Genomic DNA, 17,268 nt, shown 5'->3' with positions numbered 1-17,268 from the left:
ATTTTCAAATTTGAATCTGAATGAAACACAGACCATAGTAGAGTTGTTACAGAACATTTTTGTTTGGCAAGAACCAAACCCAGCACATCACCATGTAATGCCACAAAACATTAGAACAACCATCAAGCAAAGTGGTGGAGGGTTGGTGTTTTGGGGTGTTGCAGCCTCAGGACCTGCATGCTTTATAAATATTTAACCCATTGTAAATTATATACTGGAGTATCCTAGAGAACAATATGAGACATTCTATCTGACAGCTGAAGCCTTGCCAAAATAGGGGTCTATCTAATTATCCGCAGTCTACTCTCAGGTGCGAGTAAGTGTGGCTTTATGCCGCATTTACTGTAATTCTGAATCTGCAGATTTTTGTTTGCAGCCCCATAGGGCAAAATCCGCAAATCCCGGGTAAGATAGGGCCGTGAGGGGTGCGAGTTCTGATGCAGTGTTTAAATGCCACAACAATAGCAACTCGCCCCCTGCGCTTTCAGGGTTTATTGGATTGAGCCCATTGGATCTTAGGAACAAAATAATTATCCCAAGATTACTAATAAATCTATAACTGAATGGATGAAAAAGAATTAACCACTCACATTGAGATACTGTGTCAGGAACCTAAAAAAGAGGGTCATAATTCCTCAAATATGATGTAAGAGACTGAAAGACTCATACAGAAGGTTATTAATTCAAGGCTTACACAGTTCAGACGTGAACAGCAAAGTATTCTCTATCAAATGTGTTCTTTGTTACGCAAGGTTATCAAACTTTAGGATTCAGAGAGAATTAGATTACTGCTAATTATGTCATGATATGTATAAAACACATATTTGATAGAGAATACTTTGTTTTTCATGACTGTGAACTGTATAAGCCTTAAGTATTGCTTGAACATTCATATCCATGTCCACATGCGTATCTGCCACTTGTCCCTCCTGACACGTGGTCGGAAAGGGCAGGGAAGTGGTGGTGTGAGAATAAATCTGAGTAAGGATGTGTTTGTTAAAAAAAATGAAAACCTTCCTTATGCTTATGACCTAGCTGGGTGTAAGCGTATTTGTGTGTAAGTAAGCCTGATGTCAGCGGCTCTTGCCATGGGCAAGCAGGCTTTTTGCCCGGGGCGCCACTGTTCTGAGGGCGCTGCTGCCGGGGCAAGAGCCACTACTGGTGGCATGCGCCTGATGTCATCACGCACCGCACGGCATTGTGGGAGCGGCCTCAGATGCTAGAGGTCATAATTGACCTCTAGTGTCTGTGCAGTGTGCGGCGCTATGGGAGAGACGTCATGACGTCTCTTCCATAGATCCGAGGAGTGGCGGCCGAGACGAAGGACAGCAGCAGCGGACGGGAAGCAGGAGCGGGGCTGGTGTGTATTTTTTTCTTTCTCTTACGTCCTAGAGGATGCTGGGGACTCCGTAAGGACCATGGGGTATAGACGGGCTCCGCAGGAGATATAGGCACTCTAAAGAACTTTTAGTATGGGTGTGCACTGGCTCCTCCCTCTATGCCCCTCCTACAGACCTCAGTTAGATTCTGTGCCCAGAGGAGAATGGGTGCTCTACAGGGGAGCTCTACTGAGTTTCTATGATAAAAAAATTTTGTTAGGTTTTTTATTATTTTCAGGGAGCACTGCTGGCAACAGGCTCCCTTCATCGTGGGACTGAGCAGAGAGAAGCAGACCTACTTACATGATAGGCTCTGCTTCTTAGGCTACTGGACACCATTAGCTCCAGAGGGATCGGAACGCAGGTATCCCCCTGCCGTTCGTCTCAGAGCCGCGCCGCCGTCCTCCTCGCGGAGCCGGAAGATGGAAGCCGGGTGAGTATAAGAAGAAAGAAGACGTCTAAGGCGGCAGAAGACTTCTGATCTTCACTGAGGTAAGCGCGCAGCGGTAACGCTGCGCGCCATTGCTCCCACACGTTACACACGCGGCAGGCACTGATGGGTGCAGGGCGCAGAGGGGGCGCCCTGGGCAGCAATATATACTTCTTTTCTTGGCATGATAAACACATATGGGTTGCGGAGTCAGTGAATATGTTTACCCCCGCCATTATTTGTAAATTTGAGCGGGACCGAAGCCCGCCACTAGAGGGGGCGGAGCTTGGTCGCACAGCACTAACCAGCGCCATTTTCTCCACAGTGTGCTGAAGGAAGCTGTCTCCCCGGACTCTCCCCTGCAGAACGGTGATACAGGGCTGAAAAAGAGGGGGGGGGGGGGCACATTTTGGCGCAGTGAGTGTATTACACGATTGACATATTATAAAAGAGCTATATCTGGGAATTGTTTCCAGTGTCAGTTGGCGCTGGGTGTGTGCTGGCATACTCTCTCTGTGTCTCTCCAAAGGGCCTTGTTGGGGACCTGTCCCCTTATAGATAGATCCCTGTGTGTGTGAGGGTGTCGGTACGCGTGTGTCGACATGTCTGAAGCGGAAGGCTCATCCAAGGAGGAGGTGGAGCAGATGATTGTGGTGTCTCCGTCGGCAACACCGACTCATGATTGGTATGATATGTGGAATATTTTAAATGCTAATGTGACCTTATTACATAAGAGAATGGACAAAGCTGAGTCCAAGGAAACAGCAGAGAGTCAATCCGCGGAATTGGCTGGGTCACAGGGCCCGTCAGGGTCTCAAAAGCGTCCCTTATCACAAATAGTAGACACTAATACCGACACGGATTCTGACTCCAGTGTCGACTATGATGAGGCAAGGTTGCACCCTAAGGTGACCAAAAGTATTCATTATATGATTGTGGCAATAAAAGATGTTTTGCATATTACAGATGACCCCTCTGTTCCTGACACGAGGGTACACATGCTTAAGGGGAAGAAACCTGAGGTAACGTTTCCTCCATCTCTTTTTGTTTGAAAAAGCTTTGGAAACTCCAGACAAAAAACTGCAGATTCCCAAGAGGATCCTTATGGCGTATCCTTTCCCTGCAAAGGACAGGATACGTTGGGAATCCTCGCCCAGGGTGGACAAGGCATTAACGCGTCTGTCCAAAAAGGTGGCGCTACCGTCTCCAGACACCGCGGCCCTTAAGGATCCTGCGGATCATAGACAGGAGACTACCTTAAAGTCTATTTATGCACATACAGGGGCTTTACTCAGGCCGGCAATAGCATCGGCATGGGTCTGTAGCGCTGTTGCGGCATGGACAGATATCTTGTTGGCTGACATGGATACCCTGGACAAGGATACCGTTGTCCTGACTTTAGGCCACATTAAGGATGCAGTCTTGTATATGAGAGACGCTCAAAGAGACGTGGGGCTGCTTGGTTCCAGAGCCAACGCCATGGCGGTTTCGGCAAGGCGAGCTCTGTGGACCCACCAATGGTCGGGTGATGCTGACTCAAAAAAGCATAGGGAGGTTTTACCTTACAAGGGGGAAGTTTTATTTGGGGATGGTCTCGCGGACCTGGTTTCCACAGCTACCGCGGGTAAATCTACATTTTTGCCTTTTGTTCCCCCACAGCAAAAGAAAACCCCACAATATTAGATGCAGTCCTTTCGTCGCATAAGTCCAGAAGAGGTCGGGGCTCCTCTTTCCTTGCCAGAGGTAAGGGTAGAGGTAAGAGAACACCTGCTTCGGCTAGTTCCCAGGAGCAGAAGTCCTCCCCGGTTTCTGCTAAATCCACCGCATGACGCTGGGGCTCCACGGAGGGAGTCCGCACCGGTGGGGGCACGTCTTCGAATCTTCAGCCAGGTCTGGGTCCTATCGGGCGTGGATCCTTGGGCATTGGAAATTGTGTCCCAAGGTTACAAACTGGAGTTCGAAGAGGTGCCCCCTCGCCGATTTCTCAAGTCGGCTTTGCCAACTTCTTCCCCGGAGAGGGGAGTGGTATTAGATGCAATTCAAAAGCTGTGTTAACAGCAAGTGATTGTCAAGGTTCCCCTGGGCCAACAGGGAAAGGGGTACTATTCAACAATGTTTGTGGTCCCGAAGCCGGATGGTTCGGTCAGACCAATTTTGAATCTAAAATCACTAAACCTTTACTTGAAAAAGTTCAAATTCAAGATGGAATCACTCCGGACTTTGATATCCAGTCTGGAAGCAGGGGATTTTATGGTGTCACTGGACGTGAAGGATGCCTACCTTCATGTCCCCATATTTCCTCTTCATCAAAAATACCTACGATTCGTGGTACAGGACTGTCATTACCAGTTTCAGACGTTGCCGTTTGGGCTTTCCACGGCCCCGAGGATTTTCACCAAGGTAATGGCAGAAATGATGGTGCTCCTGCGCAAGCAGGGTGTCACAATTATCCCATACTTGGACGATCTCCTGATAAAGGCGAGATCAAGGGATCAATTGCTGAAAGGCGTGTCACTCTTCCTGAGAGTGTTACATCAACACGGTTGGATTCTCAATCTGCCAAAGTCACAGTTGCTTCCAACGACTCGACTATCTTTCCTAGGCATAATTCTGGACACGGAACAGAAGAGGGTTTTTCTACCAATAGAAAAAGCCCAAGACATCCAGAACATGGTCAGGGACCTGCTAAAACCAAAAAGAGTATCGGTGCATCAATGCAGTCATGTTCTGGGAAAAATGGTGGCAGCCTACGAGGCCATTCCCTTCGGCAGGTTCCATGCGAGGACGTTTCAGTGGGACCTTCTCGACAAATGGTCGGGGTCCCATCTACACCTTCATCAAAAGATAAGCCTGTCCCCCAGGGCCAGGGTGTCTCTCCTGTGGTGGCTGCAGAGTGCTTACCTTTTAGAGGGTCGCAGGTTCGGCGTTCAGGACTGGGTTCTTGTGACCACGGACGCGAGCCTCCGTGGATGGGGAGCAGTCACAAAAGGAAGAAATTTTCAGGGGATATGGTCAAGCCAGGATGCTTGTCTACACATCAACGTACTGGAATTGAGGGCCATATACAACGGCCTTCGACTTGCGGAGTATCTTCTTCGCGACCTACCGGTTCTGATTCAGTCAGACAACATCACAGCAATGGCTCATGTAAACCGCCAAGGCGGGACAAGGAGCAGAGTGGCTATGGCGGAAGCCACAAGAATTCTGCGCTGGGCAGAAAATCACGTAAGTGTTCTGTCAGCAGTCTCCATACCGGGAGTGGACAACTGGGAAGCAGACTTCCTCAGCAGACACGATCTCCATCCAGGAGAGTGGGGACTTCATCAAGAGGTCTTTGCAAAGATAGCAAGTCTTTGGGGACTTCCTCAAATAGACATGATGGCGTCACGCCTCAACAAAAAGCTTCGGAGGTATTGTGCCAGGTCAAGGGACCCTCAGGCAGTAGCGGTAGACGCCCTAGTGACACCATGGGTTTTTCAGTCGGTCTATGTGTTCCCTCCTCTTCCTCTCATCTCAAAAGTGTTGAGAATCATAAGACGAAACAGAGTACAAGCAGTACTCGTGGTTCCAGATTGGCCTCGAAGGGCCTGGTATTCGGATCTTCAGGAAATGCTCACGGAAGATCCGTGGCCTCTTCCTCTCAGGGAAGACCTGTTACAGCAGGGGCCTTGCATGTTCCAAGACTTACCGCGGTTGCGTTTGATGGCATGGCGGTTGAACGCCGGATCCTAGCAGAGAGAGGTATTCCAGAGGAAGTTATCCCTACTCTGATAAAGGCTAGGCAGGAGGTAACAGCGAAGCATTATCACCGTATCTGGAGGAAATATGTATCTTGGTGTGAAACCAAGAATGCTCCTACGGAAGATTTCCATCTGGGCCGTTTTCTCCACTTCCTACAGACGGGAGTGGATATGGGCCTAAAATTAGGCTCAATTAAGGTACAGATTTCGGCCCTATCTATATTTTTTCAAAAAGAATTGGCTTCTCTCCCAGAAGTCCAAACTTTCGTGAAGGGAGTGCTGCACATCCAGCCTCCTTTTGTGCCACCAGTGGCGCCATGGGACCTTAACGTGGTGTTACAGTTCCTTAAGTCACACTGGTTTGAACCTCTTCAAACGGTGGAATTAAAATTTTGTCACATGGAAGGTGGTTATGTTATTAGCCTTGGCATCTGCAAGGTGGGTGTCGGAGTTGGCGGCCTTGTCTCACAAGAGCCCATACTTGATTTTTCATGTGGATAGAGCAGAGTTGAGGACTCGTCCTCAATTTCTGCCTAAGGTGGTCTCTTCTTTTCATTTGAACCAACCTATTGTGGTGCCTGTGGATACGGGTGACTTGGAGGACTCCAAGTCCCTGGATGTGGTCAGGGCCTTGAAAATTTACGTAGCCAGAACAGCTAGGGTTAGGAAAACAGAGACTCTGTTTGTCCTATATGCGGCCAACAAGGTTGGCGCGCCTGCTTCTAAGTAGACTATTGCTCGCTGGATCTGTAACACGATTCAGCAGGTTCATTCTACTGTTTGCCGGTACCAAATTCGGTAAAGGCCCATTCCACTAGGAAGGTGGGCTCTTCTTGGGCGGCTGCCCGAGGCGTCTCGGCATTACAGTTGTGCCGAGCAGCTACTTGGTCGGGTTCAAACACTTTTGCAAAATTCTACAAGTTTGATACCCTGGCTGATGAGGACCTCGCGTTTGCTCAATCGGTGCTGCAGAGTCATCCGCACTCTCCCGCCCGGTTTGGAGCTTTGGTATAAACCCCATGGTCCTTACGGAGTCCCCAGCATCCTCTAGGACGTAAGAGAAAATAAGATTTTAAACCTACCGGTAAATCTTTTTCTCCTACTCCGTAGAGGATGCTGGGCGCCCGTCCCAGTGCGGACTAAATCTGCAAGACTTGTATATAGTTGTTGCTTACATAAGGGTTATGTTACAGTTAAGATCGGTCTTTGACTGATACTGTTTTTTGTTCATATTGTTAACTGGTTGCGTATATTCCAGGTTATACGGTGTGTTTGGTGTGGGCTGGTATGAATCTTGCCCTTAGATTTACAAAATCCTTTCCTCGTATTGTCCATCTTCTCTGGGCACAGTTTCTCTAACTGAGGTCTGTAGGAGGGGCATAGAGGGAGGAGCCAGTGTACACCCATACTAAAAGTTCTTTAGAGTGCCCATATCTCCTGCGGAGCCCGTCTCTACCCCATGGTCCTTACGGAGTCCCCAGCATCCTCTACGGACTAGGAGAAAAAGATTTACCGGTAGGTTTAAAATCTTATTTTTGTAAGCGCCTCCACTAGGGGCACATCTACAGGGGGGCACATCTACTGGGGGTACAACTACTGAGGGCACAGCTACTGGGGGCAAAACTACAGGTAGCACAGCTACAGGGAGCAAAACTACAGGGGGCACAGCTACTGAGGGCACAACTACTGAGGTCACAGCTACAGGAGCAAATCTACTGGGGGCACAGCTACAGGGGGCAAAACTACAGGGGGCACAACTGTTGCCACACCCCTTCACTTTGACCTATGAAGCCACAACCTATTTTTTGACGCGCACTACCCCTGTTTTGTCTATTGTGGATGGGGGGGGGGGGGGGGGGGGGGCGAGGGCGAGAATGGAAATTTTCGCCCTGGGCGCCACAAGGTCTAGAACCGGCCCTGCCTGACGTAACCTTTATGCAGGTAACAGCCGTGCTCTGACCAATCAGAGTTTTGTAATGCTTTCCTATGGCAGTGACTGTCGGTGAACTGTCAGAAGTCACAAGACCTCGTTAGAGGTAGTACGCCACCTGTATCCTTTATTTTTTTGCCAAGATACCTACATGGAATGAAGATGACCCTGTACATATGGATCTGGATGAGTAATAAAGTAGTGAACAAGGGTATGTGGGTGAGTGTTAATTTAGTTCAGGGTTTTATCATGGTTTTTCAAGTGCCAGCATGCCCTGGCAGCCATTTAAATTGGGCATAACAGGGCTAGCTGGGAACTCTTAGTATGCAGTGAAGAACATTATTAATTATATATTCATACAATATGTATTAATCCCGCACCCAGTGCATCATGATTGAGTGAAATAGCATTAGTGCATGGTGCTGGCTCTCCCTAGGTAGTAGGGTCTACTTATGTGTTTTTGTTTTGGCCGCCTGACTTCTCTTGGTGGAGGTTAGTATATAATGAATGGGAGAAGGAAAACAGAAAGAGAAGGGAACTATATAGAGGAATTGCAGAACCTTATAGACTAGTGGTCAGAACGATATAGAGGAATTGCAGAACCTTGTAGGTTAGTGGCCAGAACGATATAGAAGAACTGCAGAACCTTGTAGGTTAGTGGTCAGAATGATATAGAGGAACTGCAGAACCTTATAGGCTAGTGGTCAGAACAATATAGAGGAACTGCAGAACCTTATAGACTAGTTGTCAAAATTATACTGTATAAAGGAACTGCAGAACCTTATAGGCTAGTTGTCAGAATGATATAGAGAAACTGCTGAACCTAATAGGCTAGTGGTCAGAACAATATAGAGGAACTGCATAACCTTATAAGATAGTGTACAAGAAAAATAAAGGTAGCGTCATGTCTCAAGAAGGGCAACCCATGGATCCCAAACACTATGGCAAAGGAGATGAGAATTATGAAGTATGCAGGTGATATGTTCCAGCTTGTATACCATCCATACATTCTTTAAAAGTGCCAAGAGCTCCGGTGGGTCAGGATTTTTTCAATCAGGGACTATCAAACTTTGTGTAGCAGTGAGAAGATGGTTGATATGTTTCCGAAGTCCTTTCGGTGTGTCAGGAATAGGCCATGATGGGGAAGTGAGAGGAAAGATTGGACGGGAGTGATACCTGTGTGATAGAGAATATGAGACTTTGAAATTCATCCCCAAAAAATTTATATCTTGGGGTAGCACCACCAAATGTAGTACAGAGTGCTGGGAGTACCAACATTTTGCTAACAGAGATTTGATATGGAAGGAAAAATAGCATGTAATCTTGTGGATACCATATATAAATAAAATAACAATTTATACAAGTTTTAATTAGTACACATGCAAATTGAAGTGCGTCATCTCGTCAAATACATACCCATAGCTCCTCTTTCAGAGTTTCCACATGTCTTCCTCCCAACGAACCCTGGGAAGAGTTTTAATGGTTGCTGGAAATAAGGAGTATAGGTTAAAAATGAGACCCCTGGAAGATGACCTACAAAGGCAGTATGATTCAAGGGAAGTGAGATTACCAGAGCTTTTGGTTTAATTTTGCTGTCATAAATTTGTCCCTAATTATTAATAATAGTTACATATTTCTCTGACGTCCTAGTGGATGCTGGGGACTCCGTAAGGACCATGGGGAATAGCGGCTCCGCAGGAGACTGGGCACAGCTAAGAAAGATTTAGGACTACCTGGTGTGCACTGGCTCCTCCCACTATGACCCTCCTCCAGACTTCAGTTAGAATCCTGTGCCCGGCTGAGCTGGATGCACACTAGGGGCTCTCCTGAGCTCCTAGAGAGAAAGTATATTTTAGGTTTTTTATTTTACAGTGAGATCTGCTGGCAACAGACTCACTGCAGCGAGGGACTAAGGGGAGAAGAAGCGAACCTACCTAACTGGTGGTAGCGTGGGCTTCTTAGGCTACTGGACACCATTAGCTCCAGAGGGATTGACCGCATGGAACCGGCCATTGGTGTTCGGTCCCGGAGCCGCGCCACCGGCCCCCTTACAGAGCCAGAAGCAAGAAGAATCCGGAAAATCGGCGGCAGAAGACATCAGTCTTCACCAAGGTAGCGCACAGCACTGCAGCTGTGCGCCATTGCTCCTCATACACACTTCACACTCCGGTCACTGAGGGTGCAGGGCGCTGAGGGGGGGGCGCCCTGAGAAGCAATAAATACACCTTGGCTGGCAAATATATCACAATATATAGCCCCAGAGGCTATATATGTGATAAATACCCCTGCCAGAATCCATAAAAAAGCGGGAGAAAAGTCAGCCAAAAAAGGGGCGGGGCTATCTCCCTCAGCACACTGGCGCCATTTCTCCCTCACAGCTCCGCTGGAAGGAAGCTCCCTGGCTCTCCCCTGCAGTCTACACTACAGAAAAGGGTAAAAAAGAGAGGGGGGGCACTAAATTTAGGCGCAATATACATATAGCAGCTATAAGGGGATATAATTTAGTTAATCCCTGATTTATATGGCGCTCTGGTGTGTGCTGGCATACTCTCTCTCTGTCTCCCCAAAGGGCTTTGTGGGGTCCTGTCTTCTGTCGGAGCATTGCCTGTGTGTGTGTGCGGTGTGTCGGTACGGCTGTGTCGACATGTTTGATGAGGAGACTTATGTGGAGGAGGAGCAGATGCCTATAAATGTGTTGTCACCCCCTGCGGGGCAGACACCGGAGTGGATGGACTTGTGGAAGGAATTACGCGAAAGTGTCGACTCCTTACATAAAAAATTTGACGACATGCCAAATGCGGGGCAGCCGGCTTCTCAGCCCGTGCCTGCCCAGACGTCTCAAAAGTCATCAGGGGCTCTAAAACGCCCGCTACCTCAGATGGCAGACACAGATGTCGACACGGATACTGATACCAGTGTCGACGACGAAGAGACTAATGTAATGTCCAATAGGGCCACTCGTTATATGATTGAGGCAATGAAAAATGTTTTACACATTTCTGAGGTGACCCCAGGTACCACAAAAAAGGGTATTATGTTTGGGGAGAAAAAACTACCAGTAGTTTTTCCCCCTTCTGAAGAATTGCATGAAGTGTGTGAACTAGCGTGGGCTTCCCCCGATAAAAAATTGGTAATTTCAAAAAAATTACTAATGGCGTACCCTTTCCCGCCAGAGGATAGGTCACGTTGGGAAACACCCCCTAGGGTGGATAAAGCACTTACGCGCTTATCAAAAAAGGTGGCACTGCCGTCCCAGGATACGGCCGCCCTAAAGGAACCTGCTCACAGAAAGCAGGAGGCTCTCCAGAAAGCTATATATACACACACTGGTATTATACTGAGACCAGCTATTGCCTCAGCATGGATGTGCAGTGCTGCAGCTGCATGGTCAGACTCCCTGTCAGAAAACATTGACACCCTAGACAGGGACACTATATTGCTAAACGTAGAGCATATTAAAGACGCTGTCTTTTACATAAGAGATGCACAGAGAGATATTTGCCGGCTGGCATCAAAAATAAGTGCACTGTCCATTTGTGCCAGGAGAGGGTTATGGACCCGGCAGTGGACAGGTGATGCAGATTCTAAAAGGCACATGGAAGTTTTGCCTTATAAGGGTGAGGAGTTGTTCGGGGATGGTCTTTCAGACTTAGTGTCCACAGCAACAGCTGGGAAGTCAGCATTTTTGCCACATGTCCCCTCACAACCAAAGAGAGCACCGTATTATCAGGTGCAGTCCTTTCGCCCCCAAAAGAGCAGACGGGGTAGAGGCGCGTCCTTTCTGCCCAGAGGCAGAGGTAGGGGGAAAAAGCTGCAGCATACAGCCACTTCCCAGGAACAAAAGTCCTCCCCCGCGTCTTCTGCTAAGTCCGCCGCATGACGCTGGGGCTCAGCAGGCGGAGCCAGGTACGGTGGGGGGCCGTCTCAAAAACTTCAGCAATCAGTGGGCTCGCTCACAGGTAGATCCCTGGATCCTTCAAGTGGTATCTCAGGGGTACAGGCTGGAATTCGAGACTTTCCCCCCCCCCCCCCCCCCCCCGCCGTTTCCTCAAATCTGCCTTACCAACGACTCCTTCAGAAAGGGAGGCTGTGTTAGAGGCAATTCACAAGCTGTATTCCCAGCAGGTGATAGTCAAGGTGCCCCTACTTCAACAAGGACAGGGTTACTATTCCACAATGTTTGTGGTACCGAAACCGGACGGTTCGGAGAGACCCATTTTAAATTTAAAATCCTTGAACACATATTTAAGAAAATTCAAGTTCAAGATGGAATCGCTCAGGGCAGTTATTGCAAGCCTGGAAGAGGGAGATTACATGGTATCTCTGGACATCAAGGATGCTTACCTGCATGTCCCCATTTACCATCCTCACCAGGAGTACCTCAGATTTGTGGTACAGGATTGTCATTACCAATTCCAGACGTTGCCGTTCGGCCTGTCCACGGCACCGAGGGTATTTACCAAGGTAATGGCCGAAATGATCAAATGCATCGGTTGATAACCCTGTCTCCAAGGACCAGGGTGTCTCTGCTGTGGTGGCTGCAGAGTGCTCATCTCAGAGAGGGCCGCAGATTCAGCATACAGGACTGGGTCCTGGTGACCACGGATGCCAGCCTTCGGGGCTGGGGTGCAGTCACACGGGGAAGAAACTTCCAAGGACTTTGGTCAAGTCAGGAGACTTCCCTACACATAAATGTTCTGGAACTGAGGGCCATTTACAATGCCCTAAGTCAAGAAAAGCCCCTGCTTCAAAACAAGCCGGTTCTGATCCAGTCAGACAACATCACGGCAGTCGCCCATGTAAATCGACAGGGCGGCACAAGAAGCAGGACGGCGATGTCAGAAGCCACAAGGATTCTCCGATGGGCGGAAAATCACGTGTTAGCACTGTCAGCAGTGTTCATTCCGGGAGTGGACAACTGGGAAGCAGACTTCCTCAGCAGGCACGACCTCCACCCGGGAGAGTGGGGACTTCATCCAGAAGTCTTCCAACTGATTGTAAACCGTTGGGAAAAGCCACAGGTGGACATGATGGCGTCCCGCTTAAACAAAAAGCTAGAAAAATATTGCGCCAGGTCAAGAGACCCTCAGGCGATAGCTGTGGACGCTCTAGTGACACCGTGGGTGTACCGGTCGGTTTATGTGTTCCCTCCTCTTCCTCTCATACCCAAGGTACTGAGGATAATAAAGAAAAGAGGAGTAAGAACTATTCTCATTGTTCCAGATTGGCCAAGAAGGTCTTGGTACCCGGAACTTCAAGAATTAATCTCAGAGGACCCATGGCCTCTGCCGCTCAGACAGGACCTGTTGCTGCAGGGGCCCTGTCTGTTCCAAGACTTACCGCGGCTGCGTTTAACGGCATGGCGGTTGAACACCGGATCCTAAAAGAAAAGGGTATTCCGGAGGAAGTCATTCCTACGCTTATTAAAGCTAGAAAAGATGTAACCGTACAACATTATCACCGCATATGGCGAAAATATGTTGCGTGGTGTGAGGCCAGGAAGGCCCCAACGGAGGAATTCCAGCTAGGTCGATTTCTGCACTTCCTACAGTCAGGGGTGACTATGGGCCTAAAACTGGGTTCCATTAAGGTCCAGATTTCGGCTCTGTCGATTTTCTTCCAAAAAGAACTGGCTTCACTGCCTGAAGTTCAGACATTTGTCAAGGGAGTGCTGCATATTCAGCCTCCTTTTGTGCCTCCAGTGGCACCGTGGGACCTCAACGTGGTGTTGGGTTTCCTAAAGTCACATTGGTTTGAGCCACTCAAAACCGTGGATTTAAAATATCTCACGTGGAAAATGGTCATGCTTTTGGCCTTGGCTTCGGCAAGGCGTGTGTCAGAATTGGCGGTTTTGTCATGTAAAAGCCCCTATTTGATTTTCCATATGGATAGGGCAGAATTGAGGACTCGTCCCCAGTTTCTTCCTAAGGTGGTATCAGCTTTTCACTTGAACCAACCTATCGTGGTGCCTGCGGCTACTAGGGACTTGGAGGACTCCAAGTTACTGGACGTAGTCAGGGCCTTGAAAATGTATGTTTCCAGGACGGCTGGAGTCAGGAAGACTGACTCACTATTTATCCTGTATGCACCAAACAAGATGGGTGCTCCTGCTTCAAAGCAGACTATTGCTCGCTGGATTTGTAGCACAATTCAGCTTGCGTATTCTGTGGCTGGCCTGCCGCAGCCTAAATCTGTAAAAGCCCATTCCACGAGGAAAGTGGGCTCTTCTTGGGCGGTTGCCCGAGGGGTCTCGGCTTTACAACTTTGCCGAGCTGCTACTTGGTCAGGGGCAAACACGTTTGCAAAATTCTACAAATTTGATACCCTGGCTGAGGATGACCTTGAGTTCTCTCATTCGGTGCTGCAGAGTCATCCGCACTCTCCCGCCCGTTTGGGAGCTTTGGTATAATCCCCATGGTCCTTACGGAGTCTCCAGCATCCACTAGGACGTCAGAGAAAATAAGATTTTACTCACCGGTAAATCTATTTCTCGTAGTCCGTAGTGGATGCTGGGCGCCCGTCCCAAGTACGGACTGTCTGCAATACTTGTATATAGTTATTGTTAACTACAAGGGTTATTGTTGAGCCATCTTTTGAGAGGCTCTGTTGTGTTCATACTGTTAACTGGGTATATTATCACGAGTTATACGGTGTGATTGGTGTGGCTGGTATGAGTCTTACCCGGGATTCAAAATCCTTCCTTATTGTGTCAGCTCTTCCGGGCACAGTATCCTTACTGAAGTCTGGAGGAGGGTCATAGTGGGAGGAGCCAGTGCACACCAGGTAGTCCTAAATCTTTCTTAGCTGTGCCCAGTCTCCTGCGGAGCCGCTATTCCCCATGGTCCTTACGGAGTCCCCAGCATCCACTACGGACTACGAGAAATAGATTTAACGGTGAGTAAAATCTTATTTTTTCTTCCTGTGGTAAAAGAGCAAAGTGGCACCTTCTCCTCTTAACTGGTTTGGGACAGTGTTATAATTTAGTACATACCATTACAAAGTTGTCTTGTGATATTATTATGTGTATTACATAGATGGGTTTACTCTTGTCAGGAGGATCACTTGATGTTTACAGGAAGGTTCCGGAGCAGGTCCTGGGCAGGATTTCAGTTGCAGTAAGTTACTGTTCTTTTATGTCCATGTGTTATGCCAGTTCTGTTTGTTGAGAGAATGGAGGTTTACTGGTAAATTGTTTCATTAACCTGAATTCTGCTGGAATCACACTTCAGTACCATCCAAATGGGATGTAGTTATGTGACCGACGGTCTGGAGACCGCCGGTCACAGAACCGACGGCTACATCCCGCCCCCTCTAAATCCCAACAGTCGGCATGCCAACTATCAGGGACTATTCCCTCTCGTGGGTGTCCACGACACCCATAGAGTGGGAATAGAACCTGTGGCGAGCGCACTCCGAGCCCGCAAGGGGCTTGTGGCGCTCGCAAAACTGATATAACACTCAAAAGTTTCTGGTCTAGGCTAGCATAATACTCATTGTGGTTCCTACCCTTGACTGAACGTACATTTGTAACTTGAATGGAAGACAGTGTATATCATCTTCTGAACTCCACAGGAGCTGGAGAGGTGGTCACTGCTGAAGGCAGCCCTTGACTCTGTGGTGCTATGACGTTCTAGTCAGGTGGCTGCTTCAGTGGTGGCTGCTTCAGTTATAGGATGATTTAAGGAAAGAGATCTGAGTAGAGAGGGCCACATTAGACCCCTACCTGTGTGCAGTCGCTTAGAGCTGAATATATCTGGTGATTCTCTTCTTTCAGTTTTTTGTAGTAAGTGATATCTCTATACAGTAGTTTTTGCACATAAGTGTGCATGGAAGCTAAAAGGAGAAAAGAAATCTACTCCTATCGGTAACTTTCCACCTCAGGAGACAAGTGAGACGTATTCCCTAGACTACATATTTTCCCACTCACACTCCCCAGAGAGAAGAATTTACATTCAAAGATAAAGATTAGTAGAGTGGTACGATGGTGGTAGCTAGTGGCTCTCTCCGGTGTAAGGAATATTCATCCTGAGGGGTTTAGGAAAACTCTATTAATCCAACAACTAAATCATTAGTGGGCAATCCGATTATTGGAATATCTCTGTTTTTCTGTGTAGATCTGGGAGTTGCCTAATCCTCCATATTTGCTAACAATAGTTGGATCTGTTAAAATGCTAAATTTCAAGAAAATTGTGGAATAAATGTCTGCAGTTCCAGCGGTTGCTTTTACAAACTATTTTCTCTTATGTAATGAAATGTCACATTAAAATCATAATTTCCAATAAATATACAATGCAACTCTCATTAAGTGTCAGCTAGTGTTACAGAGAGCTTTTAGTGTATGTGCAGCTGATTTAGAAATGTGCAAACAATTCTAAACAAATCCAAAGAAACACTAAGCTGTGGAAACATGGTTCATGTGAAGTCTGTAAGTAGGACCAAGTAATTCTGCAATTAACATCCAGGCGTAATTGTTTTGCAATTGTCTCGCAACTCTGAGCTGTTGCCATTGGATGCGATTTCTGCTCTATATACCATAGTGTTTTGGATCTGTAATTAGAAAAGTCTTATATATCCAAAGAGCTTTGTCCTCATAACGTTATTGCTTAATGATGTGTCTTAACAGGTGTTGAAAGGCCTCACATACCTCTGGAGTTTAAAGATCTTACACAGAGGTGAGTAGTCTCTGATTTTACTGTTATTTCTGGATATTTTATATATATTTATTTATATTTTTATAGCAAATTTGGGGATGGGAGTACTGTTATTGCTACTGCTTTTCCAGCTTTGCCGAATATTTATATAGAGTATTTATATAGAAGCAAGAGTACTGCAATACCTTTTACTAGCACGCAGCTTGTAACAAGCGATTAAAATTCTCTGTGTGATAGGGTCTGATTGAACATAATACATTTTATTTAGAAAGCTTTTTTACCGAATGCTTTGGACATTTGACAAGACGCTGCCGTGGGCATTTTTAAAAAGCAATTGAGCTAGTATAATCCACCCCATATTACTCCTGAAAATGAATGATTTAAATCTGGAATTATTTCATGCTGCCTCCTGAAACTATCTTATTAGTGAAGAAAATTCCATGAACACAGAAATTAACTAGTTTTGCCTCTTTAATGTGTGTGATGAAATAAAAGTAGTACAATGTAAAAAGGTCTCTTTTATCATACTTTGTTGCCTACTGGACAGGCTTCTTTAACCAAGACGGTAACCTGGGACATAGATGGGACTTCATCAAAAATACAGTGAGCATCTAATTAAGGGACGTAGGCTTACTAGTAATACTTTGAAATTATATGTTTTTGTTTTGTCCATTTCTGCATTTTGTTATGGACCGCATGTTGCACGAAAAGTGAACACAGAAGAATACAAATAAGTATGGGAGCATTCCCCAGTATATGTGCCTGGCATAGAAATAGGCACATTAACAGATTAAAATGATGCATAAAAATGGGTCCAGATGGAGAGCCTCGTCTCCTTCTAGTGCTGGGATCCAGTTGTTGGCCTCCGATCCCAACAGTGTGCCTAGGCAGGTGATCACAGTTACTTACTGTATAATGCAAACACAAAGCACCAAATGCGGGATTATCACATTGTTGACACAGTAACTCGATGGCAGCATTGCCGGGAGTACCTTGTGAATCATGGATGGCTGCGTCCGAGCAGGTGGTGAGAGTTGATCCAGTTTTCCTTTATATTGCTGCATTAATAGGTCCCTAAGAATAGTGATCTACTGCTAGCTGGGATATCAGATAACCTTACTTCTCTACAAGCTGCAGA

General features: G+C 47.1%; 1 protein-coding gene across 2 annotated transcripts in view; it reads left to right on the top strand.

Moving 5' to 3' along the window:
- The window catches only part of MAP2K5 (mitogen-activated protein kinase kinase 5), a 270,085-nt gene that overhangs the window by 175,055 nt on the left and 77,762 nt on the right, over positions 1-17,268 (top strand). For both annotated transcript variants that reach the window (XM_063925546.1, XM_063925547.1), the window contains exons 12-13: positions 14,533-14,594; positions 16,103-16,151. In XM_063925546.1, the coding sequence (XP_063781616.1) occupies positions 14,533-14,594; positions 16,103-16,151 (111 nt within the window). The remainder of the gene's footprint in view (positions 1-14,532; positions 14,595-16,102; positions 16,152-17,268) is intronic.

This window comes from Pseudophryne corroboree, chromosome 6 (assembly GCF_028390025.1).
Source record: "Pseudophryne corroboree isolate aPseCor3 chromosome 6, aPseCor3.hap2, whole genome shotgun sequence".
Lineage (NCBI taxonomy): Eukaryota > Metazoa > Chordata > Amphibia > Anura > Myobatrachidae > Pseudophryne > Pseudophryne corroboree.
This window is presented reverse-complemented; position numbering and strand designations above follow the sequence as displayed.